General features: G+C 47.6%; 1 protein-coding gene across 1 annotated transcript in view; it reads left to right on the top strand.

Moving 5' to 3' along the window:
- Positions 1–25,796, top strand: part of LOC113407536 (tenascin-R-like) — a 79,909-nt gene that overhangs the window by 40,042 nt on the left and 14,071 nt on the right. The window contains exons 7-14 of the mRNA XM_026656153.1: positions 5,208–5,477; positions 8,115–8,300; positions 17,041–17,130; positions 18,652–18,915; positions 20,063–20,329; positions 21,302–21,421; positions 22,713–22,856; positions 25,280–25,399. Coding sequence (XP_026511938.1) covers positions 5,208–5,477; positions 8,115–8,300; positions 17,041–17,130; positions 18,652–18,915; positions 20,063–20,329; positions 21,302–21,421; positions 22,713–22,856; positions 25,280–25,399 — 1,461 coding nt within the window. The remainder of the gene's footprint in view (positions 1–5,207; positions 5,478–8,114; positions 8,301–17,040; positions 17,131–18,651; positions 18,916–20,062; positions 20,330–21,301; positions 21,422–22,712; positions 22,857–25,279; positions 25,400–25,796) is intronic.

Genomic DNA, 25,796 nt, shown 5'->3' with positions numbered 1-25,796 from the left:
GTGTGGGGTAGTTTACATTTCTGCTGCCAATGTTGTACTAGTTCCCTGGGTAACAAGAAGAATCCAGTCTCCAGGGTTTTGTTCATGCACCTTTCACCAAAAATACAGTCAAACAATGGGCCAAATCCCCAGCTGGTGTAAATCAGTGTAGCTCCATTGGCTTAAAACTGAAATGTTTTTAACCTCTGAAAAGATGCAGGTTTGGGTTTGCTTGGAGGGTCAGGTGAGGATTCTGATCATTTTATCCAAATACACCCTCCTTATCAAGAGTAACTTGCAACACTGGATTTACTCTCTGCTAGATAAACTCAGAGGGCAAATTCACCCATGGAGTAACACATTGACTTACACCAGGGATTACTTCGGTCTACATCATTTCTGCAAGGAAAGTAATAATTAGAGACAGCTCTGGACTGGAACATCAGAGCCAAATCCTCCCACTTTGAACTTGGGGGAAAGTCAGACACAAATGCAAATTCTGTGGCACAGGCCCAGTTATGCTAATAACACCTGACTGAGCTGTACAATTTCAGTCTCAAAGACACACTAAAGATGGATGAACTTCTAAACTGAATGATGATTTGGGTTAAACAAATGCCCTGAAATCTGGGGGCTTATCTGAATGATTAATTCCATGTGGGCTGCAAACCGGGTGCAGAAGCACTGCAAGAACAGCCCCTCTCCCAGTATTTTGACACTTCTTTTGTACTTAAACCCCTTTGCGGAAGACTCAGTGAGCTTGATAACAGCAAAGGGAAAACTAATTCCCCTTACTGTTGCATAGAGCTCACATGCTTCCTTTCCTTCTCCTTTCTCCCCCACACTCCCCAGTGCATCCTGGGAACTGTAGTTCCTGGGCTCAAAGCTCCAGGACTCATGTAGGAACAAACTTACAGACTGGGATAACTATCTGCCCCTAGCTAGATACAATTCCCCCCACTCCTGGCCTGATGCTCGTGCAGGGAAAGCATGGAGAAACGTTAACTGAGCTCAAACAAGGACCAGTTTCGGTTCTAAGTGAAGGCTCAGATCAATTATTGTTCTGTCCAAGTAAGTTTCCCCCCTCTAGTGATCTCACCTTAGGCACATTTCTGAGGATGGAGACTGAGTGTTCCCAGTTCCCCAAAAGCGCTTGTACCAATGTAGTCCACCAGCACACCCAGATAACACGTTAAGATCCAAATCCGGGGAGGTGCTGAGGGCCCTCAAGAACATAAGAATGGCCATGCTGGGTCAGACCAAGGGTCCATCTAGCCCACTATCTCATCTTCCGACAGTGACCAATGCCAGGTGCCCCACAGGAAATGAACAGAACAGATAATCATCATTCCCAGCCTCACATTGATGGACTCAGGTCTCTTCGGAACCAATTTTTTATGCTAGCCACAAGCCCATCAGTCTCCCCCGCAGACAGACGAGATTAGAGTCTCCAGGTGTGTACGCCAAGAGCTAATTAACCCTTTCATTGCTGAGTCAAAGGTAACACTGGGCAAAGCACATAGCTAAGTTCTCACTCTGAATCCTTGCAAGCCAGTCAGATAGCTCCCTCCGGCCACACCATTTACAAACAGAAACACACATTTCAACAGCTCTGTGAAGGTTACAAAGAGACCTGTTCTAATGAGGTTGCTAATTAGGGCTTTAATGGAGCTGGAGACTGAAGGGCTCCTAGGAAAGTTATCCTAAAAAGCACAATGTAACAGAGAGGTCTCTACAGTCAGCACAGGAGGGTCTTTCTAACATTAGAGGAGAGAATCTATCATCTTGCTGCAGATGTTAGTCTACTTGATCTCCGCAAACAAACACAAATTCTTTCCTATTGCTTTGTTTGTGTGTTTAGCAGCTGCTTGTGTAACGTGGCTTAATAGAGACATCTACTGGTCATGACTAAATGTTTCCATTCCCCTAACTAGTGAAGCTGTTATACATAGAGCAGCCTCAAACTCACAGTGCTTTCAGTTCATAAGGGATCGTGCAAAGTAGATTAGTAGATTCGTAAATCTTCAAACCAGAAGGGCCTCCTGCAAAACACAAGCCATAGAATTTCACCCCACAATCCCCGCCTCGAACTCAACAATGTGTGGTTCTTGATAGGCTCCAACTGCAAAGAGATGGGTTCAAGCTGCTGGATCCCAGCTTTCCCAGCATGTGGGGGTTTAGATCTGGGGGGTTGGTTTGGCTTGGCCCATTATACAGAGAGGGGTCAGCCACAGAGCCTGGATCTGGATATGACTGCTCCTAAAGCTCCAGAGATTTTTGAATCTGGAGATTTGGTTGACTCTCTCTAATGCGAGCCTTTCTGTTCTGTTTTGGTTCATGGGAGGGTGGAACCCCATCCATTTGGTTTTAAGTTGCAATGAACCCAAAATCTCAGCGTGAAGCTCAGCTGAAACAGCCAAAACTTGTCTTGTTTTGAGCAGAAACAGGATTTTCCACTCAAAGCCATTGCGCAGTCCAGGCGCACCAACCTCTGAGAGACCCCAGTGGGTGGGGCTGGAACCTCTACACCTTTGCCGATGTAGTTCAAACATTCTCCACTGAAGTTTTGCCCAGCTCAGGTCACGAGGAATTCACCGGATTCGAGACAGATGCTGACCAGGTTACAGTCCATTAACACTCCCATGTTAAATGTTCACACAGAGGCTGGTATTTTCAAAGTTGCATAAGGGAGCTAGATGCCCAAATCCCATTGAATTTCATTAAGGTTTGGGAACCTAACCCCCTTAGGCAGCTTTGAAAATCCAAGCCAAAAACGCAAGCTCCACATTTTCTGCAGTAGCAACAGCAGTTTCCGTGGCTGAAAACTCTTGATTTTTTTAGCCACTAATTACTCTATCCACCTAAGCAGAAAACCGTGCAAGACTTGGAGGCATTGCCCCATTAATATAACACCTGCAATCTTAATCCACTAAACTAATTTGGAATAAGATTCCCTGTTCTGGAATAAGAGCATCCACATCTGCAGTTAATCAGGAAGAGCTATTTTGGAATAACTGTGTGTGTAGAAACCTCTTAGATCACCCTAACACCTCAGCCCCCTCTGAAGATCTAGATATTCAGTATATGTTTATTATCCAATGAAACCTGTCCAACATACAAAATGCACTTAAAAAAAAAACATTTTTGTTTTGCACTAACTAAACCCTGGCTTACAAGGCCAGCACATTTAGTACTAGTTACAGAATACAATTTAGGCTGTCACTAGTAAAACTAACAAACAAACAAGCCTCCATACAATATGAACCTGGCTTATAGATCTCAGATCCCCAGGTAGAAAATAAGTCTCAGAATTGGCTGTGCAGCAGGCACTGCATGCTAATGCTGCTACAGTACATGAACAATACACAGATGCTTGGCTCCTGTCATTACAATACCTACAGACAGGCAAAGCAGTTAGAATCAAACAGCATCAACCCAGAATTTGAACCCAAACTTTTCACCGGGTAACTTTTTTCTTTAGATTATTTTTTATTTCCATGTGGTCCCTGCACTTCTGGATTTCTTCTAAGAGAGGAAGTAGAAATGTCAACACAACCTTGTGGGATTTCCTGATCAAACAGGGAGCAATGGAAATCCCAGGAGGTACTCCTTCTCTCTCCAAGCTCTAGAGATCTGGCTACAACTCCTCTCTCTTTGTAAACGATGGGTAGAAACTCTGGGATATTGTAACTAATGTCGAGTTTTGAAAAGTCTCTTGAAAGTGCTAGTTGTTTTCTCAACTCTTCTCATATTTTCAGCACACTGGAAATCCACAGATTATTAAAAATTGGCTGACAGGTGTCAAAATGTAATTGTAAATGGGGAATTATCATTTAGCCTGGATGTTTCTAGGAGGGTCCTGTAGGGATCAGTTCTTGGTCCTAGGCTATTTAACATTTTTATCAAAGACCTGGAAGAAAACATAAAGTCATCACTGGTAAAGGTTACAGATGACACAAAGATAGGGGAAGCAGTAAATAATGAAGAGAAGAGGTCATTGATACAGCGCGATCTGGATCTCAAAGAATATGCATTTTAATATGACCAAATGTAAGATCATACATCTGGGAATAAATAATGCAGGCTTTACTTACAGAATGGGGGACTCTATCCTGGAAAGCAGCAACTCTGAAAAGAACTTGGTGGTAATGGTGGATAATCAGCTGAACACGAGTTTCCCATGCAACGCTGTTGGTCAAAGGGGCTAATATGATCCTTGGATGTAGAAACAGGGGAATATTGAGTAGGAGTAGGGAGATGATATTTTCTCTGTATTTGGCACTGGTGTGACCACTGTTGTAACACTATCCAGTTCTTGAGTCCACAATTCAAGAAGGATGCTGATAAATTGGAGAAGGTTCAGAGAAGAGCCATGAGAATGATTAGAGGTTTGGAAAACATGCCTTATAGTGAAAGATTGCACAGGAGTTGAATCTGTTTAGTTTAACAAAGAGAAGGTTAAGGGGTGACTTGATCAGTCTATGATAACTGACATGGGGAACAGAACTCTTCAGCCTAGCAGAAAAAGGTATGACAAGATAGAATGGCTAGATGTTGAAGCTAAACAAATTCAGACTAGAAAGGAGGCACAATTTTTTAACAGTGAGGGCAATTAACATTTGGAACAACTTACTGAGAGTTGTGGTGGGTTCTCCATCTGTGGAAATTTTTAAATCAAGATAGATTTTTAAATCTTTTTCTAAAAGATCTGCTTTAGTTCAAACAGGAATTGATTCAGGGAAGTTCTCTGGCCTCTGCTATACAGGAGGCCAGATTAAATTATCACAATGGTCCCTTCTGGCCTTGGAATCTATGCTGTACGGCTTACTCTTCTTGGTTTAGTCCCACTCCATATGAATCTTGGCATATCGGAAGAAGGTTCCCATGAACACTCTAAACCTGAACCAAACCCAAGAATCTATTCAGATCTATCCACCCTTTAACAGACCTCTTCCCCTACATCCTATTGCTTGGCAGCCACAAACAACTCATCTAGCCAGCATGGCATAGCCTGGAGGCCTATCTCTAATCCACGGACCCTGAGTTGGGATCTTGGGTCACAACTCACATTAGTTCTTTTCCTCCTGCTATTGCCTGGATACTAAGTTGAAAGTGGTGATGGGCCACTTCAAATATCAGATGTAGCAAGACTGAGCCCTCTCTTTCCCCAGGACATGTTTTCTGTCTGTGTTTAATTCCCTGAACTAACATGCTTCTTTGCTGTCCAGTAATTGATGGGCCAACCCAAATCCTGGTGCGAGACGTCTCAGACACGGTGGCCTTCGTGGAGTGGACCCCGCCCCGAGCTAAAGTAGACTACATCCTGCTGAAGTATGGCCTGGTGAATGGGGAAGGGGGGAAGACCACGTTCCGACTGCAGCCTCCCCTGAGCCAGTACTCGATGCAGGCCCTGAGGCCCGGCTCGCAGTACGAAGTCTCTATCTCTGGGGTCCGAGGGACCAACGAGAGTGACCCTGCTGTCACCACCTTCACAACAGGTACGTCGGTGCCATTTAAAAGGCTAGCTAGAGTCTAGTCCAGTACACAGCCAGCCATCAAGAGACCCGCATAACAAACAGGTTGACTCACTGGATGACGGACGAACAGATTGACTTGAATCAGTGACGCACAGGCTGAGACTCAGCTCCCCTCACAAATAGATTCCCTTTCTGACAGACTTATCAGGGCCTTCTGCCTGACTGCCCCCACAAACAGGCCAACGCACTAACTGACAGACACAGACACACCCAGCTAACTGGCCAGTTCATGGACTGACAGCTTGGGTAGGCAACTGGCTTTAACACAATGGACTGCCAGACAGACGCTGCCACACTAAACGCACTTCCTCTACTCGTAACGGGAGTAGAGCCTCTTTCCTTCAGGGTCACGCCCAGTGTCTTCTCCTCTTACTAGAGCAGTGACCAGACACAACGTCTCACTCCTCCACTGCCATCTGCTGCCTGTATGCGCACCGCTGAACCAACACCACTGAGCTCCATGAGACCTGTCTTATGACAGCCTTCGATATAAGCCGACTGTACTGTGACTCTCTGACTCACTGCATAATCTCTGATTCTGCATAGCATCAGGGTAAATACTTCTTGGGTGAAGGATTTTTCTACTCTGACAGATCTGTACGGTATCTCTGTATGTTTCCCTCTACAGTATATACTCATCTATCAGAATTTTACAGTATGTACTTGTCTCTCTTTCTATCTACAGAATCTGTTTGCCTGTCCTATTTGCAATATGTATTTGGCAGGAGAAAAAAATCCTAGGTCTGCAGTGTAATACAATGGTTTAGATTCTCAGCTGGTATAAATCGGTGTAGTTCTATTGAAGTCAATGGAGCTATGCTGATTTTTGCCCAGTAAGTATTGCATTAAGGTAATGCTTTGTAACCCAGAGATATTGATTTGCTGCAAGATGCAACAAGGTACAGGAATTAATTTCCATGAGTGTATGTTGTGCGGCTGGATCCAGAGCTCCATTTTCCCAGAGTTCAGACCTATGTTTTAGTACAACCCACATCCCCATAGTATGTAAGCACATCACAAGGGCATGGGTTTGGGTGATTAGCCAGCCCCTGCAAGTTCAAAGAACATTCAGGTCTTCAGATTAGTTTGAGCCCATAACCAAGATATGCAAAAATGGAAATTAGACTCCTAAATCCATATTTAAGAACCTAAATAAGTCGCCTGATTTTTCAAAAGCACTAAGCTACTGGAAGCTAAGTACTTTAGAAAATAAGGGCACTTCTTTAGATGCCTAAAGAAGGAGGAGTTAGGAGCCTAACTTTAGGTACCCATTTTTTGAAAAAAATTGCCCCATCTATAGCTATTCAAATTGAGAGAGAGGAGATGGGGGAGGGGGGTGCCACCTGAGACAATCTGCCGTCAAGCAACTGAAAGTGACACAGTTAAAAATTTGGTTATCTTATTTTGATACTTTATATGAATACTCTAACCGGTCGGTAAACCTTTAATTAATGCTAAGCCTGTGGATGGCTAACAGGTTTAATTTACCGTGCCATAAAGGAGAAGCTAGAGAGCATATTTCAGTGCTATTTTATGGTTTATAAATTACCTGTCATATATATTATCAGTGGATACCAGTGCTTCTATGACAGTAACTGTAGTGTCTCTACTGTATATATTTAGAATGAGATGTACAGTGCTATCAATTTGCTGAATTTGCCTTTCCTTGTATTATCGCTATGAGTTGTTATGATCAAAAAATCCCTCCAAAAACAAATGAACAAAAATATACAGTTAGATGGGATCTACCGAGTATAATTTTACCTGTGAACCGAAAAGTAGTTATACCCTGGATATAAAATGGCCGAATCCTGCCCTCAGATATACCTGTGCAATCCTGTTGATCAAAGTAGGGTTGCATGAGTGTAAATGAGGGCAGAATTTGGTACAATATGTACAGTAATATGTAGCAGTGCTAAACAACAAGGCATGCTATCAAGGCAGGATTTACCTGCCTATGAGTCTGTGATGAGCCATAAGATCTTGTGGTTAAGGCACTCAGGAGGAGTCCTGGGTTCAAATCTTGGCTCTGCCATAGACTTTTTGCCTTACTGTGCCTCGGTTTCCCCATCTGTAAAATGGGAATAATAATAATAATTCCTTACCTCGTTGAGGTATTGGGTGGATTCAATTTCAACATGCTTGTTTTAAAAAAAAAACAGCGAGGGTAATTCATCATTGGAACAATTTATTGAGGGATGTGGTGCATTCGCCATCACCTGAACTCTTTCAATCAAAATCGGGTGTCTTTTTACAAAAGAGATGCTCTACTGTCCATCTCCATTCACTGGCCTGTGCTATGCAGGAGGCCAGACTAGATGATCACAATAGAGCCTTCTGACCTTAAAATCTAAGAATTAATGTAGGGGGCTGAGCTACCACAGAGACAGGGATCATGTAACTACCTTGATACCCAGACAGCTCAGCAAGTGCAACTCCCTGCAGGTTAGATCACGGTTAGTGTCTGGGGTGGTAGAATACCATGGTCTCACAATAACACAGCCTGGATTCCTTGCCAACACATGAAAGCATTTCCTCAGCTGCAGATGGGGGCAATCCCGGCAGATGGAACTGCATTTGTTTTCTTATCTTGTATAGAGATCGATGCACCCAAGAACCTCCGGGTGGGCTTGCGAACATTGGCCAGCCTGGAACTGGAGTGGGACAACAGTGAGGCGGAGGTGCAGAACTACAAGGTGGTGTATAGCACACTAGCAGGCGAGCAGTACCACGAGGTTCTGGTGCCACGGAACGCTGGCCTGACAACCCGGGCCACCCTCACAGGTAAATCCCTCTGTGGACGTGCCAGGATCTACATGGATGCTGGGCAGCCTATTGTTCTCCATGTACTGGGCCCCATTCAGGAGACCAGGGAGGGAGACCAAGCCCATGCAACATACAGCTTCTTCCATCCCACTCCCTATGTACTGAGATGCTCTTGAGACAACTTGGGCCTGATTCGCCCATCACTGACTTCAGTGGAGTTTCCTGATTGACACTGGTGAGACTTAGGGTATGCCTACACAGCAGTAAGGAAGTGTGTTGCAGCACCTATAGACATACCCGAACTAGCTTTGATCTAGCAAGCGTGGCTAAAAATAGCAGTGAAGCCACACCTCTGCCAGGTCTTGCCCCGCACACAAGATCATGCAGTATCCGTGGTATCCTCCTGCATCTCTGACATCTATCTAGCAGATACCCCAGTGGTCTGGCACTTGTCTAGCTGGAACCCCCATGTGTCTGTGGCATCTGGTTCTGGGCAAACCGAGTGATTTTTTGGGAAAGCCCAGGTCATACTCTGCTCGGTTGGAAAGTTGCAAACACAACAGAATTAATCACAAAAAAGACTGCAGGACCGGAAAGCAATTAGAGCAGTGAGTGTGACAATGGGGTGTGTGCAAAATTCAATATTAGATGTCATTTTTGCTGCATTTCATGAGGGCAACTGCCTTGAGAAGCAGAATTTGATTAGAGGGAGACTTCACAGACTCATGAAACCATGTTAATTTAACTTACCTGCCAGCTTTCTTCAGAGACGTTTGCAGACAAGCAGTGAAAGGTAAGTACTGCAAATGGGCCTAATTCTGCTGTCAATTACACTGGTGTAAATCTGTTGTTACTTCCTTGACATGAATATCATCCACCCCATGAAATCAGTCTGGATTTACCTCTATGTAATTAAGAGCAGAATCTGTTACTGAAATATTTCACTGAGAGCTGTTGCCAAGTAAAGCCAATTAAAGCAAACACAATAAAGGGGTTTCCCGGGCATGCATTTGTGGAGAAGGAAGGCTTGAGAGACATGCTGAAGAACTGCGACAGGCTTAAAGAGAACAGGCTGGTGGTGTCAAATGGCCTCTCTGGAGAGCCTGAGACACTGAAAACTAGACTAGACAAAATCTTAGATCAGTCTATTGTAGGGAATAGCAACACTTCCTCCCCCCACCCTTTGGTCTGTCTTGTCAGTTTGGATTGTTAGCTCTTTGAGGCAGGGAATGGCTTGTCAATGTGTCTGTGCAGCACCTAGCACAGTGAGCCTCTGATCTCAGCTGGAGCGTCGAGGTGTTCCCACAATGCAAATATTTATAATGATAAAAATCATAAGGCACAAGCTGGCACTAGAGGGTGAGTCTGGATGAAGAATCTATTTTCTGTCTATGATTCCGAGACAGGGAATTATGAACAGTGAAGAGAGGCAAGCACCAAAAGTCCATTACCTCAGCAACTGAAGAGATTGCAAAACTCCCATCGACTTGGGTGGAACCAGGATCTCACGCCTGGGCTATTTCATTTGTCCAATTCCTTTGTAAATTCTTTATAGGTGTTTTCCATGTTGTTGAGTCTACTCCTTGTACTAAAGGTACACTGCCAAGGTCATTTAGGCCCCAAATTCTACATGGAGTTGGGGCCTGATTCATAGCCTGTTGGAATCAATGGGAGCCTTTCTGGGCTTTACTGAGGATAATGTTGGTGACGGATAGATTCGACTGAAAGGGTTATATAGAGAGTAAAGGGTCTGAGTACCTTAGAGTCTCCCTCTAATTGCTCCATGTAAAGAAATTCCACCTGGAATTCTGCAGGGTATGACGTCTCCCCAGGTTTAGCTGGCACTCTTTGTTCTTGCCGTTAATATCAGCACCAGAAGTTTCATAACAGCTAGGCTTTCTGTTCCCCTCAGAAACATGTTTCCTTCCATGAATCCCAACCTAGTGTCTCTAACTGAGATGGCCTGGAGCTGAAACAACTGGATCTGTACTCAAATCTTCCTTCAAACCCAAAGGGGTTCAGATTCGGGGTCTTGGATCAGGTCTCTCTCTAGCCTCTCCAAAGAAGGCATCCAGATCTTTGAAAGGCCCTGGTTAGCGTGTCCCCCATATTGATGATCTCCTTTCCACAATGCAGAGGCCAGAATTATCCTCATATTTTAATGGTGTTTCCACCATTACCAATCTCCTATACAGTGCTAAGAGATTTCACTCTGGATCATGTTAAGAATGTGTTCCTAGATCGCTCCGGTATTGTAGCCGTGTCGGTCCCAGGATAGTCAAGAGAGAAGGAGGCTGAGGTCATGGCTTTGATTGGACCAACTTCTGTTGGTGAAAGAGACAAGCCTCCGAGCTTACATAGAGCGTTTCTTCAGGTCTGGAAAACTTAGAGCTCTGTGCAAGCTCGAAAGTTTGTCTCTCTCACCAACAGCAGCTGGTCCAATCAAAGCTATTACCCAACCCACCTTGTGTCCCAAGGGAGCACTGTCCTTTAGCATTCCTTGAAATGATTCTTTCCCCTTGCTCTTCAGTTACTCTTCCTTCACATGTCTCAACTCCAGAGAGTTGGAAGCTGACTCAGTGTAAGTGACTCATTTTTATATAGAGTCTTTCTTCCATCATTAGCATCATCATATTCCAACTCTCATGGAAAGCCTCAGGGCATCGTATAAGGAAAACAAATACAGTGTAATTATAGCACAGTAAAACACTGCTCTGTTATAACAGAAATCACTGCAATTGACAGAGTGGAATCACTTTGCCCATCACTGAAGTCTGGCAGCTCTTTAACAGCACAGCCACACTGCACCCCCGCTGGGGGAGGGAAGGGAAGGGAAGACGACTAGCAGTATCCACTTAAACTGTGGGAAGAATTTAGGTCAGCAGAAGGTAATTAGCCAAACTGGAAGCTGAGCAGGTCTCCAGAGCTAATGTTCCTACTTTTGCAATGAGTGCCGTAACATCTATAAGGATCACAGCTGGGGATTACATTCCACCCAAACGCTAGTACGTGCACTAGCACAGAACTCCTAACACCATGACTGAGCACTGCACCACTGCTGACTCCAGGGGATGCATGGCTTCTGCTGAATATCTAACTCCACTTCCTCAGCAACGGAGGTTACCCTAGAGAGCTCCCAGCCAAATAACGGCCAAGGCTAACGTTGCTTCTCTAATCCCCCCCAAGGGAGTCTAACTGGATTGGAGTCAGAGTGCAGTGAGGAGCAGATGGTGGAGAGCTTGATGAGAAGAAGTTCTGCTGCCGCAAAGAGCTCTACGTAGGTGGCCTTGCATTCATGCCTCCAGGCACTCGGAGCAGGAGAGAACCAAGTTTCAAGGAACGTTCTGCTGGCCCTGTCAATGTGCAACTCTTCCTTGTTTTGTGGGGGATGCAGAGGGAGAGAACTGGGTCAGGTTTTATGCTGCTAGTAACAGCATTTGCCTTCAGCTACCCCATCAGCCTGCCCAGCCCTTGGGATACCTACACCCACTACCGCTGCAGCTCTAGCCAGGATTCAGCACACCATGAGCAGTGGGCAGTAGGATGGCCTCTGGAGGGAAAGCAGTGATGCAGCTATTTGGATGGGCTGTAATGTTGCCATTGGTTGCCTGGAAAACAGAGTTATCTTCATTACTCTCTGGAAAGAGCTGTGCTTCTGAGTTTATCCAGTACATTGCTGGGTGCTGCAGTGAAGAAAGAACGGTATGTTCACACGGAGGGAACCAAATTCCCCAGTGGAATCAGCCCTAGGTGGGCTGACACCTGGCTAAAGAATATTTCAGGCTCTCCCCCCAGCCCTCAATCTCTTTCCCTTCCCAAGTTCCCCTCCTGTCTCTCTTTTCCTGCAGCCTGTTGGTTTCCATTTCCTTCCCCCTGGATAGAGTAGGGGACCTGTCTGCTGGCCATTCGGCCTCTTCTTGCAGCACATGATTTTGGGGGGGATCACAGCACATGGGTTCTTCTGGCCAGATGGTTTGTTCCTGCAGCTGAATTCCAGCCAGCATCATGGTGCCCCCTGAAATGCAGCCTCTTGGTCAGCCCACACTTAAAGCCAGCCCAGTGACCCAGGATATCTCCTAATCTAATGATCTTTGCCTTTGGCCTAAGTCTTAGCTACTGCTCGTCCCCACATCTGGATACTGATATACCAGTGCCACGTGTGCCAAGGTGCCCAATGATTTCACAGTCCAGCTGTTTTTGTTGGGCTAGGGGAGAGCCTGGTGTGTGGAATGGCATTGCCACCAAGTGGCCGGTTTAGTGAACTAGCTCATGCCCATTTCCTACAACACACGTGGAAAATCAGGTCTTTCTCACAGTAGGCCCCATGTAATTGTCTCATGAGGGTGCCTGCCAGCTTTGCTCCATTTGAAGGTGAAAGTAGGGCTTCTTAGGTGCTATCCCTGTAACCCAAGCCTGGGATCTGAAAGTCAAGCTGTGTCCTTCCTTTCTAGCACTGCCTCATAGTAATTGAGGTCCTGCAAACAGAACTTAGTTAACCATTCTGTTGATGATACATGATCCAGAACATACTCCAGCTCCCTCTCCTATAGCTTTATTAGCTGCCAGGGCTGGCAACAATGAAAATTAATAGATGCTTAAGACAAGATCCTCAGCTGATGTAAACTGGTGTAACTCCATTGGACTCTCTTTACATCAGCCAAGGATCTGGCCCAGACAGAGCTGTGGATAGAAAGGACTGAAGATCACTTTTGTGACCCTGGCAAATGAGCAGAGTAGGTACTGGAATTAAACAATTTAGGTGGACACTAGTCTTTTTTCAAAATCAGATATTGTTGTGGGGAATTTTTTAATTTTAATTTTCCAGGGTCTTTCCCCCCATGAAATCGAAAAAACACACATTGTCGTTTTTTATTTGGTCCTTCTCCACTGATCCTTTAGCCTCTCCCTTCCTTGCTTCAGTCTCTCTTCCTTCCCCTTTGCAGTGGCCAAAATGGAAACAGGGGAGATGGAAGAGCAAATTAAAAATTCCAAACCTCAACATTTTTGCAAAAAAAAGTCCAATAACTGAAAATACCGTTTCTTTTGAAAACTGCCAAAACAAAAATAACCTTGACGGTTGTTCTTAATCTTTGGCCAACTTCCTCCCTGGTTTTTGGCCAGCTCTAGTGCGGAGATTGGCATGGAACTGCTGTCCATCACTCATCCTCATACACAACCACACATGGGCCTTGGAGGATTCCGATCCTGAGTACAAAAGGAAGGAAGGAGCCGGGGGAGAAGATATTACTCATCTCTGTTTAACTGCTTGGGAAAGCAGCACTCAGGTGCTGCACAGATTCAGTAGCTGGTCTGTGCTGCATCTCTGTGCTACACAGAAGCATGAAACGTGTTTCCCTTAATTCCATTGGCAAGGACGTTCCGCCCTAATGGGGGATTTTATTTTTAGTGTTTGTTTTGTCTGTCTCTCTTGGCATGAAACTGGCTGCCTCCACTGCTTGTCTTCTTGCACAGATACAGCCTGGTGGTGGGGACCCTGCAACCCTTAAAGTTTCAGCATGGTTTATGGGCTGCTGGGTCTCCGATGCCTCTTCAGAGCTCCTAGCAGCCCTTGACATGCAGAACCCTGGGAGTGGCAGAAGTTTCCTTTTATTATTTCACTTAAAAAAAAAAAAAACTTTCATGTGCATCCGCACTTCCTGGAGCATACCTGGACAGGAAAAGGCCATCTCCTCGTATTTCCAGCATGAAGTAGCAGGAAGTACTGGAAATCTCACAAGATGGACAGATTGCCAGGCCAGTTTTGCAAACCCAAGTGGTTTGGAGAGTATGGTGCGGGCAGTATCTGAATTCAGGTGTGGTACTTACCCAAACCTCTGATCCTTTTGCAGCACTGGCCTTGGCATTTATGTAGCCCTGGGAGTCTCCTTTTTCTGTACACACAGATGGGGGCAAAGAGGGTGGGTAGGAGTCATGGGCTCAGCACTCCAAGGGCTGGGTGGGAAGTCAGGAGACTGCCATTATATATAGCTCGCACAGGGATTGGTGCTCTTATCACAGTGGGGGATGCGGGGTTGGGGTTGGGGTGGGGAGTTGAGGAACGTTTTGACAGCTGTTAAAAGGGTAGGTAAGGGTTGAGTTCCCCTATTCATAATTGTGCCAAGAGGGAATGTGCACAGAATGGGACCTCTGGAGTGGCCACATGCCCCATTCACCCCTCACTAATTACGCAGTGCCTAATTGGAGCTGGTGAAGGATTAGCAGCTCAGCTTCACTGTCCTTGTGCCGCTGGCCAGAGAAAAGAATGAAGTCCTTTGTAATCCGATTACACGTGTCACCACGAGGACTCTGAGCACTTATTGAGAACCACACCACCAGCCCTGACCTCCCTACTGCCCTAGGCCTTAACAGTGACCAGACCATGCTCTCTTTCCTGATCAAGGTGGAAGCAGATGGAGAAGTAGCAATGGAACAGATCCCTGCAAGCACTATGGGCCAGATTTTCCAAGCAGCTTTGAGCCATATTTCCAAGTGCTCAGCACCCACAATTGGGGCCAGATTTTCAACAGGGCTCAGCACCCAGCAGCCCCAATTATGACACTTACTTTGGTGCCTAAATGATCGTTATTACTTGTATTAAAGTAGCATTTACAATCCCCCGCTGAGATCAGGGCTCCGTTGTGCTTGGTGCTGCACAAATGCGTCATGAGAGAGACAAGAGAGTACAACCTAAATAGACAAGACAGGCAAAGGGTGGCAGGGAGAACAGAGGCCCAAAGAGATGATGTGACTTGAAGGCCACCTAGCAGTTCAGTGGCAGTGAATACAACCTATGTTCCCTGCCTCTTAGTCCACAGAAGGCAGGGAGGGGTCAGAGATTGTCCCCAGATAGGGGCTCCCGCATGCTGCTGTGTCCCGTTTTGGCAATGCTGCTTCCGTGGAAATGAGTTTTGCTTGGCTGCTGTTTTTTTACAGCTTTATCTAACTTGATGGGAAAGATCAATAATGGCCAGGCAGGAGAGAAATAAACCCATCAGAAACCAAAAGGAAGTGACAGACAAACCCATGAGATATTCCACCTAGATAAAATAGTGATCTGCGATCGGTGCCCAGGAAATTAGCTAAATTTCAATCTCCTGAGTCAGAAATCACAGGTTGTGCCTACCGCAGTCTAGGACCTGCTTGTTTCAGCTCTCAGAGCAAAAGACTGTTCTTTTATTAATTATTGACCATTTCATCTACACCGCAGAAATAAGAAACGCAGATGACAATGTTAGATGTCAAATCATTTTGGTAACAAATAACGCTAGCTTATCATTTCCATCTCTCTCTGGCTGAGTCTCTCGCTCTGAATTTCTGTCTTTTTACAAGCAACTACAGCAGGTCTCAATAGTTGCTTTTAAAACATTGCCTTGTCTTTGTTAGAATAATCCAATTTCCCCAGCCAACAATGTATGCAGTGCTCCCAAAAGAGCCAACCGCTTCAGCCCAAATCAAGACACAACTTACATGGACATTTGTTGACCCCTAAGAATATTACTTAGCGGTTCTGTAGTGCTCTCCATTTTCAAAGCAGGGTCTAAAATATTAACTCAGTGCTGGTCTACACAAACATTTAGTCCATAGCAAGCTGGGGCATGAATCTACCCTGTACTCACTGGCCACGCGGACCCTGCTGCCACACACTAACAGTACCCTAGCATGTTCTGATGTACCCCGCTTTGAAACAGGAGTAGATCAGAGTGTACTAAGGCAGTGGTCTCCAAAGTGGGGTGCGCAAGAGGATCCTTGGGGGTGCGCGGCAGGAGGAGCGCTTTTTTTTTTTTTTGCTTCGTCAGTTCGGGCGGGAGTCCGAGCGGCTTTTTTTTTTTTTGCTTTGGCAAAAATGATAGAGCCGGTGCGGCAGGGGGTGTGTGCTCAAAATTTTTTTACTGATAGGGGTGCACGATCAAAAAAGTTTGGAGACCACTGCACTAAGGAACTGTTAGTGTGCATCGGACACAGTGCGCGGCAGGCTAGGGCTGGGAAGATTTACACCCCAGCTAGCTGCAAGCCCTAAATCATGCTCACAACACTCTTGTGAGGTATAAAAGTGTTACTCCCCCAATTTTACAGATAGACACAACTCCAGATTTTGCACTGATCAGTCAACTGTGACAGCATGCTACGTTCTAAGCTAGAGGTCTATCCTTGTCATAGAGTAACCGAGCAGTCTTGGAGAAATTGGGACATCTCTAACAGTAGCAAAGCAAAATAAAATTTTGTGGTGATAGATGCTACAGGTGTGGTCTCTATAGGTACATATATAAATAGCTAATAGATAAGGTGCCAGTAGATGGCGATCAAGAATATGTAGCATGATTCCACTTCCCTGGCCTTTGGAGGGCCATCAGAAATTGTTATGCATGGCCAATAGCTTCCTCGGACACTTGTTCACATGAACTCTCACAATATGAAGTTGTTTTCTAAGGTCCTGTTCAATTTCTCCTAAGATTTCCCTAAGTTGCTTCACTTTAGAGACATCTCGGAATGGCACTTGATACCCCAGAAAATAATTCAGCACTGCCAAATAGTTTTGTTGGAAAATTTTCAGCAGCAACCTTAGCACCTAGATACCATAAATACTATGCCCTTTATAAGCACTTAGACAGCAACAGGAGAACGTGGAGTTGCCATGACAAGGTTGATAGTGAAGAGAGAATGCCAAGGGGTGAGGCAAAGCAAAGGAGATACAATCATGTGGTTGGTAATACACACACACTCATAAGCATAACCTGTCTTTCTTTGTATCTGCTGGCAGATCTGGTGCCAGGAACCGAATATGGAATTGGGATATCAGCCATCATGGATAGCAAGCAGAGCGTCCCAGCCACCATGAACGCAAGGACCGGTGAGTTCCATGTGCCATCAGATCACAGCCCTATAAACATGCAAAATAAAATGCAGAGCACGGTACTCACTGGCATCATTCTTAAAGCACAGCACTGCTTCCTTTAAACCACGTCCAGCCTTAGCCTGTGCAGAGCCAGGGAGAGCCAATGCTGCCTGGTGCAGCCTCTGCTATAGGATCCTGCCAGCTAACCTGTCACAGGCTGTGTCTACACTACAGTTTATGTCGGCATAATTTATGTCGCTCAGGGATATGAATAAACCACCCCCTGAGCAACGCAAGTGCCGATGTGGACTGCACTATGTCGGTGGGAGAGCGTCTCCACAGTGGTGCTGGAACACTTTTACTAGCGGGGATGCTGAAAGCCAGCCCCCTTACCTCTGTCCACGCCCCCCCCCCCCAGCTGGGGCCGGGAGCAAGGCCTTGTCTACTGGAGGAGGGGACCCGGACAGGGGTAAAGGAGCCAAGGCTGGGGGAGGGCGCGGGCCCAGCAGCCGGGACCCTGCATGTGAGGTTGGGAGCAGAGCCCTGGGCACGGGGCCTGTGTGCGGGGCTGGGAGCGGAGCCCCGGGCATGGGGTGACAGCCGGGACCCCACGTGCGGGGCCAGGAGCACAGTCCCAGGGGTGGGGTTGGGACCCCGCATAAAACCTGCTGCAGCACCCCCCGTACCCTTAGTTCCCGTGCCTATGCTTCTCCTGCCAACACAGCTACCGCCGCTCGCGGGGCCTGGAGTAGTTAAGCTGATGGGAGAGCTCTCTCCTGTTGGCTTATAGTGGCTACATTAGAGAGCTGGCAGCTTTGTCGCTGTCATCTCTCTAGTGTAGCCATAGCCACAGTCTTCGTAAGTGTGCTTAGGTCTTGTGACTAGGGGAGTGTCACTTCATGTACCAAAAGCACTAGCCAGCTCCCCTGCCTGCCTCTCTCAGCTGATTCACACACCAGAGACTCCCTTGTTATCATAAAGTCACTTCTGGGCACGCCTGGAAGCCATGCACCGTTCAGCAATGCTCAGCGGCCCTGCTGGGCTACAGTGTACACAATTCAACCAGCACAACTCTAGTGTGCTGAGCCCTGTGGCTTGCATTACAATTTACCTCAGCGGTTCTCAACCTTGGGGTACTCAGAGGTATTCCAGGGGATAGATCAGCTCATCTAAATATTTGTCTAGTTTTACAACCAGCTACATACAAAGCTATAGCGAAGTCAGTACAAACTAAAATGTCATACAGACAATGATTTGTTTATACTGCTCTATATACTATACACTGAAATGTAAGTACGATATTTATATTCGAATAGGTTTATTTTATAATTATATGGTAAAAATTAGAAAGTAGGCAATTTTTCAGAAATAGGGTGCTGTGACACTTGTATTTTCATGTCTGATTTTGTAAGCAAGTAGTTTTTAAGTAGGGTGACACATGGGGGTTTGCAAGACAAATCAGACTCCTGAAAGAGGTACAGTAGTCTGGAAAGGTTGAGAGCCACTGATTTACTTCATAATCATCTCCTCCTACAGAGCTTGACAGCCCTCGGAACCTCGTGGTGACAGCCTCCACGGACACGTCTATCTCCCTGGCCTGGACCCAGGCCAAGGGCCCCATAGACCATTACCGCATCACCTTCACTCCAGCCTCTGGAATGGCCTCCGAGGTGACAGCACCCAAGGATAAGTCTGAGCTGACACTCTCAGACCTGGATCCTGGTACAGAATATACCATCTCAGTCATTGCCGAGAGAGGCCGTCAGCAGAGTTTGGAGTCCACAGTGGATGCATTCACAGGTAAGGAGGGGCTGGGACAAACTCTGCCAGGGCTCAGATTGGTGCAACGTGCTGGCACATCTCCTGACCTGACATCTTGTGCTCCCAATTCTCAACATTTTGTTCGGGGGGTGGGGGAGTCTCTAGCTGTTATGGTTGCAAATGTGAGCTGAGCATAACTGATGCAGAGATGTCTGCCCGAGTCTGGAACAGCTCATCCAAGAGGTGTAAACTGCCCATACATCTGTGTGGTGAACTCAGATACCCAGTGATGATCACTGAAATAGCAGCATTGTTCACTGTGTCATTGCTTGGGAAAGCCTGTAAGAAAGGGGTGGGGGGATCACAGATCCACACCATTTACTGTGAGGGATGTCTCATTCTAGCACCATGGGGGGTGGCCTTGGTGAGATACCTCCACTTCCATTTTTGACTCAGTCAACAGGGCCAGACTTGCAGAGCCCATGCTCAAGGAACCAAGACAGTACATACGATCAGATTTTGAATATCTGCCCAATCCACTGAGAGTGTCTGGCGACTATTGTAGGTAGAGCAGGAGACGATGCATGGGGGGCACGCGGGGTCATGTGTCCCCCACCCCAGATTTCTGCCACGGGTTGCTGGCTAGGCCCCCTCCCTGTGCAGCAGATCCTGGAGCTGGTGAGCTGCAAGCTGCAGCTGTGGGGAGAGGCAGCAGCAAACAGCTGGGAGCTGTAGGGAGGGGCCGCTGAGGGTAAGGGGGTGTGTGTGCTTAGGCGGTGCGTGACTCAAGCTGTTGGGGGGGTGAATCTTTAAATTGTGCCCTCCTCCCACTCTCAGCAGGTACCAGTCGTCTCTGGGTGGAGCTTATTTTGTGGGTTGAAACCCTTTTTTCCTCAGTTTTCCTCTTGTTCTCAACTCCGGTTCAAGTTAATGGAGAGACCAGGGCTGGCCTCTCTCAATCTGGCACTGCTGGGCAGTGAATCCCAGTATTTTACAGTAGCGTCATGCCACATAGTGACATAACCCAGCGAGAAGTGTCCCAGCCATACTTCTGCCTGGGACACTCCTTGAATGAGACTTTTATCTTATTAATTCTGTATGATGGATGTCTTGTCATATGCAACGCTCCTGCCCTTGAGTGTAATCATTCCATGACAGACTTGCAACACCTCTCTTTGGTTTCCAGGGTTCCGACCAATCACACAGCTGCACTTTTCTCATGTGACTTCCTCCAGCCTGAACATCACCTGGAGTGACCCCTCCCCTCCGGCAGACAGGTTTATCTTGAACTACAATCCCAGAGATAAGGAGGAGACCAAGCAGGTCACACTAGATGCCACCAAGAGACACGCCACCCTGTCTGGCTTGCAGCCATCTACGGAGTATATCGTGTCACTGGTGGCTGTGCATGGTTTGGTCAGCTCCGAGCCCATAGTGGGCTCCATCACAACAGGTAAAGTCAGCAGCTGTCTGATGGGGTATAATGCTCATGCCTAATCTCCGGCTGGAGAAGAGATCCAAGATACACACGGGAGGTAATAGAGACTCCTGGCTCAAAACCATCCTCCAGAGTTGGAGCTAACAGAATAATTTATCTTTACAAAAGAAAGTTGCTGCCCCTACGGATCATTATTTTAAAGGGATTATTCATCTCAGGCTCCAATTCCACATGCCCCATAGCTAGACTGTTTGTCTCAGGCCTCCGGTTCTGCATGCTCCAGAACCAGATAATCCGCCTTGGGCTCCCATTGCAGCACGCTACATATCCAGTTTCGTATTGTTCTTGTCTTTGCCGTGGCAACAGAACCCAAAACAGTACAAGGGGATTAAACATTTAGCCTCCCGTAATCCTGGAATCTCCACCGTGGCCAAAAAAATGAACGTGTTTAGCTTGTGGTCTGAAATCGCTTTATAGCCAACCTCATCCTTCCAGTTTAGGATAAAGCAGCCACAAACAAATGCACAATGGGCTTAGAGCGATGGGAGTTGTGGGAGCTAACCCATTTCCAGACACACGGCAGAACTCCAGAGAGGGGCTGAGCATTCAGACCTTCCTTTGGAGTCAGTCAGTGGGACTCTTTCCCTGAGCTTTGCACCAGGCCTTTTGTTTCCCCAGCTCACATTCAGAGCCCTGGCAGGTTTTGAACCGTAGAATAGGGTTCGATGTCAGCATTCCTTGTTGAGTTTGGCTATTTAAACCCCCCGGTGGGTTGTCTTGCATACACCCATACTGTCTTCATAACCTGGCTTTTCTTACAGATGAGGAGTCCGATAGACACAGCCCCCCTTTCTGGCATCTGGGGTGACTGTGCTACGAAATTCTGCATGCAGGAGTGTTCGGCTGGATCGACCGCTGGTTCAGCCAGCAATCAGTGTTCCGTGACTGCTTCGTAGGCTTTATCTGGCCTCTGCCTGTCTCCTCTAGGGATCGACCCCCCGAAGAACCTCACCGTGGGCAACGTAACCAAGGACTCGGTGATGATCTTCTGGGCCCCTCCTATCACAGCTTTTGACCACTACAGAGTGTCCTACCGATCTGCACAAGGTAACCCAGCTGCCTGCTCTAAAGGCTGTTCTGAAGCGGGCTGTGGGCTCTCCTGGGTGGCTTCTGGCATAGCATAACAGCCAGCCACCTCACAGGCCATGACTACACGGGGAGGTATGTGATAGGGAGAAGCCAGCACTGCAGAGTGCACGGTAGGAATGGGAGAGGGGGCAGAAGTTTCCTATCGACTGATCAGGCCACCTCCACAGTCACCAAAACCCTCTGCCCAACTGATGTGGGTCAGTTCAGCCTTGGCATAATAAGTTAAAGCCCCCTGGGACGCACCATGATGTGGCTGGTAATACACACAGAGCTCTAACTTCCACACCTGCTGGGAACAGGTCCTATGGGAGGGGTGGGGGTCCAGCACCTCTCAGACACGGGTCCTGAGTCTTTCTCCCAGGGTGTGTCTACCCAGCTGCTGGGAGCACATTTCCAAGCACAGGTAGGCAGACACACGCTAGTTCTGGTGGAGCTAGTGCACTAAATGTAGCAATGTGGCTACAGTGGTGCAGGTGGTGGCTCAGGCCGGCCTCCCAAGGACAAACCCACCCAGACCCCCGTGATGAGTACTCGGTTGAGTGAGCTAACCCGAGCAGAGCTAGCATGGCATCTATCCATGCATGCTCCCAGCTGCAGTGCAAACATACCCTAAGGGATCTCACCCTACTAGAACAGCTCCAGAGCAACTCTGGGGTCTTGCTAGGAGCTAAATCAGAGATGGAGATGCCCAGATTAGGGGGCAATGCAGTGCCCAAAGTCAATGGAGGAAACAGTGCCGTCACTGCGCACTGCTACATCCTCCCTGTCATCAGGCATCCCGCCACCAGCAGCTGGTGCCAAAGCCAGCAAGAACAAAGAGTGAATTTGGCCCCAGTGTTATTGATCGACTCTGCTGCACCTTGTGAGATGCAAGGCACTGAGGACCAGCCCAAGGGAAAGGTGGCTGCGAGCCCTCCAGATCTGACACTGCTCCAGAGGATGAAATAGCCCGGCATAAGTTAGAGCAGCCCCATGGGGCTGTTCCAACCCACAATGGGCATATCCCCACTATCCCGGAATGCCCTCTACACTGGGGCTTGCAAGGCAGGTGGCAAAGGGCCACTCACATTACTGTCCATGCGTCTCCTCCAAGTAAGTACTTTCAATATCCCCTAACCTGCCTGTACCCTGGAACTGTGCCTGGGTCTCTGCTCCTTGCACTGCAGCCTGAGCTTCTTTAGGCTCCTGCTCAGAGCAGGATGATCTGACGAGCGACCATGAAGCTCTTTGCTCTGCCTGCGCTTTGCAGGAAGAGCGGACAGCACGGCAGTCGCCAACGACGTCGCTGAATACAGCCTCAGCCGCCTGCAGCCAGCGACCAAGTACGAGATCAGCCTGAGCAGCGTGCGGGGCCGGGAGGAGAGTGAGCGGGTCTCCAGCATCGTGTATACAGGTGGGGGACATTTCCATTGACGAGATCGGAGGTTGTGCTGTGCACGCTCTCTGGCAGGGCATGATGTGCGGAGAGGCAAGAGGAGTGGGGACAAGGGAGCCAGGATTGCCGCTGACTTGCAGGGTGACCTCATTGTTTGGATGACCGTAGCTTAAAAGAGGTTCGGATCCATAAGTGTAGCCTCTGTTCCTGGTGACTTGTAGTGCACATTACTGGTTCAGGGAAAGGGGCACTATGAAGGCATCCAATGCTATTTCCACACTTTGAAATAACTTCACAATGTTCTAAATGCCATGTGTAACCCTTCTGCCAGGTGAAGGCAGCAGCAACAAGGGCGGGTTCAGTATCTAGAGGTTCCTTTTCAGCAATACAACACAAAACCAGGCTCGAGCCCCCACCCAGTGACCTGGAACAATTACACACCACCTCTGGCCGCCTCTAAGAGGCAATACATTCCCTCTCGCAAGCACAGAGTCTGAGTGTAGCAAAAACTTTTAATAAAAGGAGAGAATTAACTCAGCATTAATCTGGGAAAACACCACAACTAGGGTTCATAAACACAAACCGTGAGCAAAAGACCCACCCCCAGGTAAGTTGGGCAGTGTCCTTTTCCCCTCAGGGTCTTAAGTTCAGCAACCCAAAAGTCCCTTTAACATGCCCATTTCTTCTCAGTACCCCACTCACAGTTGCTGTCCTTGGCCAGTGCAGCCCCAGAGTTCAGAGGTTCATCCACAGAGTTCACCTCCCATCCTCTGTGGAAGGCAGAGGGGGGTAAGGAGGCACCTTACATGCTGCATTGCTTGGGCACTCGCTCGTCACCCCAACGGCCAATTGCCACGCCTCTGCAGGGCTCTGCTCTGGCCCTCTTCACCAGCTTCTCTGCTGGCCGCTTGACACGCTTCTCCGCCAGCTGCCCTGCTGGCCACGCCTCTCCACCAGCTGCCCTGCTAGCCGTTTGCCACACGTCTCTGCCAGCTGCCCTGCTAGCCGTTTGCCACACGTCTCTGCCAGCTGCCCAGCTGGCCGCTTGCCAAGATGTCTTCAGGGCCTCCCAACACTTAACACCTGTGCAGGATCTTGCAATAGAGACACTGTCCCAAAGTAGGTCTAATACTTAGACCTCGGTATCCATGATTTCAGCTCTGCAGGCTGTAAAAAGACCCTCAATTGAGTCTAAATTAGCTCTTTTATTATACCATGGAGAGTGGAAGGGTAGGGTGACCAGATGTCCCCATTTTATAGAGACAGTCCCAATTTTGGGGTCTTTTTCTTACATACACTCCTATTACCCACCCACCCCCATCTCAATTTTTCACATTTGCTGTCTTGTCACCCTATGGAAGGGTCAAGTGGTGTCTAGGACCCTTAAACAGGAACCACCCCCACCCTCTTTCCACTCATTGGGCTTTAGAACCCATGTCCCCTGCCTAGCAAGTGCTGTTCAGTTGAGGGCGAGTCCCTCCACTGGGGTATGTTCTGCTCTGCTGCCCTCAGTTCACACAACAAGGATAACAACTCTTTATTACTCCTGCCCCAATAACAAGGAGACTGGGGATCCAACACCAGCCACAAGTGATCATTTGGGCAAGCAATCCCATCATGCTGAGCACCTTGGCAAGGTGGGTGTGTCCATGCAAATGAGATCAGATTCTGAAGTCTTTTTCCACAGCTCACCACTAGATGTCAGGGGAGCTCATCCAGACTCTGCTTACACATGTGCCAGCCTGACCCAAGCTCCACTCAGCGAACAAGGTTCCTGTGGGCCCAACATGGACTTTTTAAATATGTCCAACAAAAGCCCTTAGAAAGTCTGCCTGCCTTAGTGCAGAGGGGAACCATGCATCCACAGTGTGGCCACGGTGCAGCCAGAGGGCAGGTCACAGAAGCTGATGTTGATTGGCTGATGCTAAAACATCCTTTCCTAAGGAAAGTATCAACCATCAGTAACAGCCCTTCTGGTAGGAATGCACCATAGCCATGGGCAGCTGAGGATCTGTGAGTAGCCTGTAGGAAGCAAGAGCAGAAATTTCACCTACTCCAAGGATTTTCTACCCCACAGAGTTAGCAGCAGCAGCATAAAAAAGCCCCAGTGGATTAAAAAAAATCTGCCTAGCAGGAATAGAAACTATTGAACCCATATGCAGTGGAGTTAGAATCATAGAACCAGAGGGTTAGAAGGGACCGCAAGGGTCATCTAGTCTAACCCCTTGCAAGATGCAGGATTTGTTGTCTACCCAGCCTTCTTTTGCACACCTCCAGTAAAGGAGCATCGATGACTTCCCGGGGCAGTCTGTTCCATTGTCCTACTGTTCTTACTGTTAGGAATGTTTTCCTGGGATTTAATCTGGAATTCACCCCTCACCCCCAGAGAGTCCAGTTCCTTTTCACACCCATCCCCTGATGAATTTATGGTTCCTTCTCAGCCATGGACCACCCTCTGGGTCTGACTGCCACCAATGTCACCCCAACAGAAGCCCTGCTGCAGTGGAACCCGCCTCTTTCCGAAGTCGAGAACTACGTCATTGTGCTAACGCACTACACGGGTACGTCTGTGAAGCCGGAAAGCCGAGCTGGTTTGCCTCCAACCTGTAAGCAGCGAGATTTGCACGTGGCTTTAGCGCCACTAGCTAAACTCTATTAGCTGCATCAGAAATTAATTAATTAGCCTGACCCCCTCCCAGACAGCTGGTTTAAAGGGATTCTATCATTATGGGAAATTAGAAGGTGGATTTTGCTCTCTGGATTGGTTGGCAAAGCCACGCAAAGACCAGAAAAGCTAGGACAGGATGGCAGAGGGGCCAGCCATGCCCTGATTTCAAACTGATATCTATTCCTGCTTGATTTTTTCACATACACATTACACAGCCTACTCCTGCCTGAGTGTCCTGTCAATCCAGAGAGAGGTGCCCTGACACTGTACCAACAGGGACCATCCCCCTT

This window comes from Terrapene carolina, unplaced genomic scaffold (genome assembly GCF_002925995.2).
Source record: "Terrapene carolina triunguis isolate 2854851 unplaced genomic scaffold, T_m_triunguis-2.0 Scaffold212, whole genome shotgun sequence".
NCBI lineage: Eukaryota > Metazoa > Chordata > Testudines > Emydidae > Terrapene > Terrapene triunguis.
Note: the sequence above shows the minus strand (reverse complement) of the source record. Positions and strands in the feature narration are given on the sequence as shown.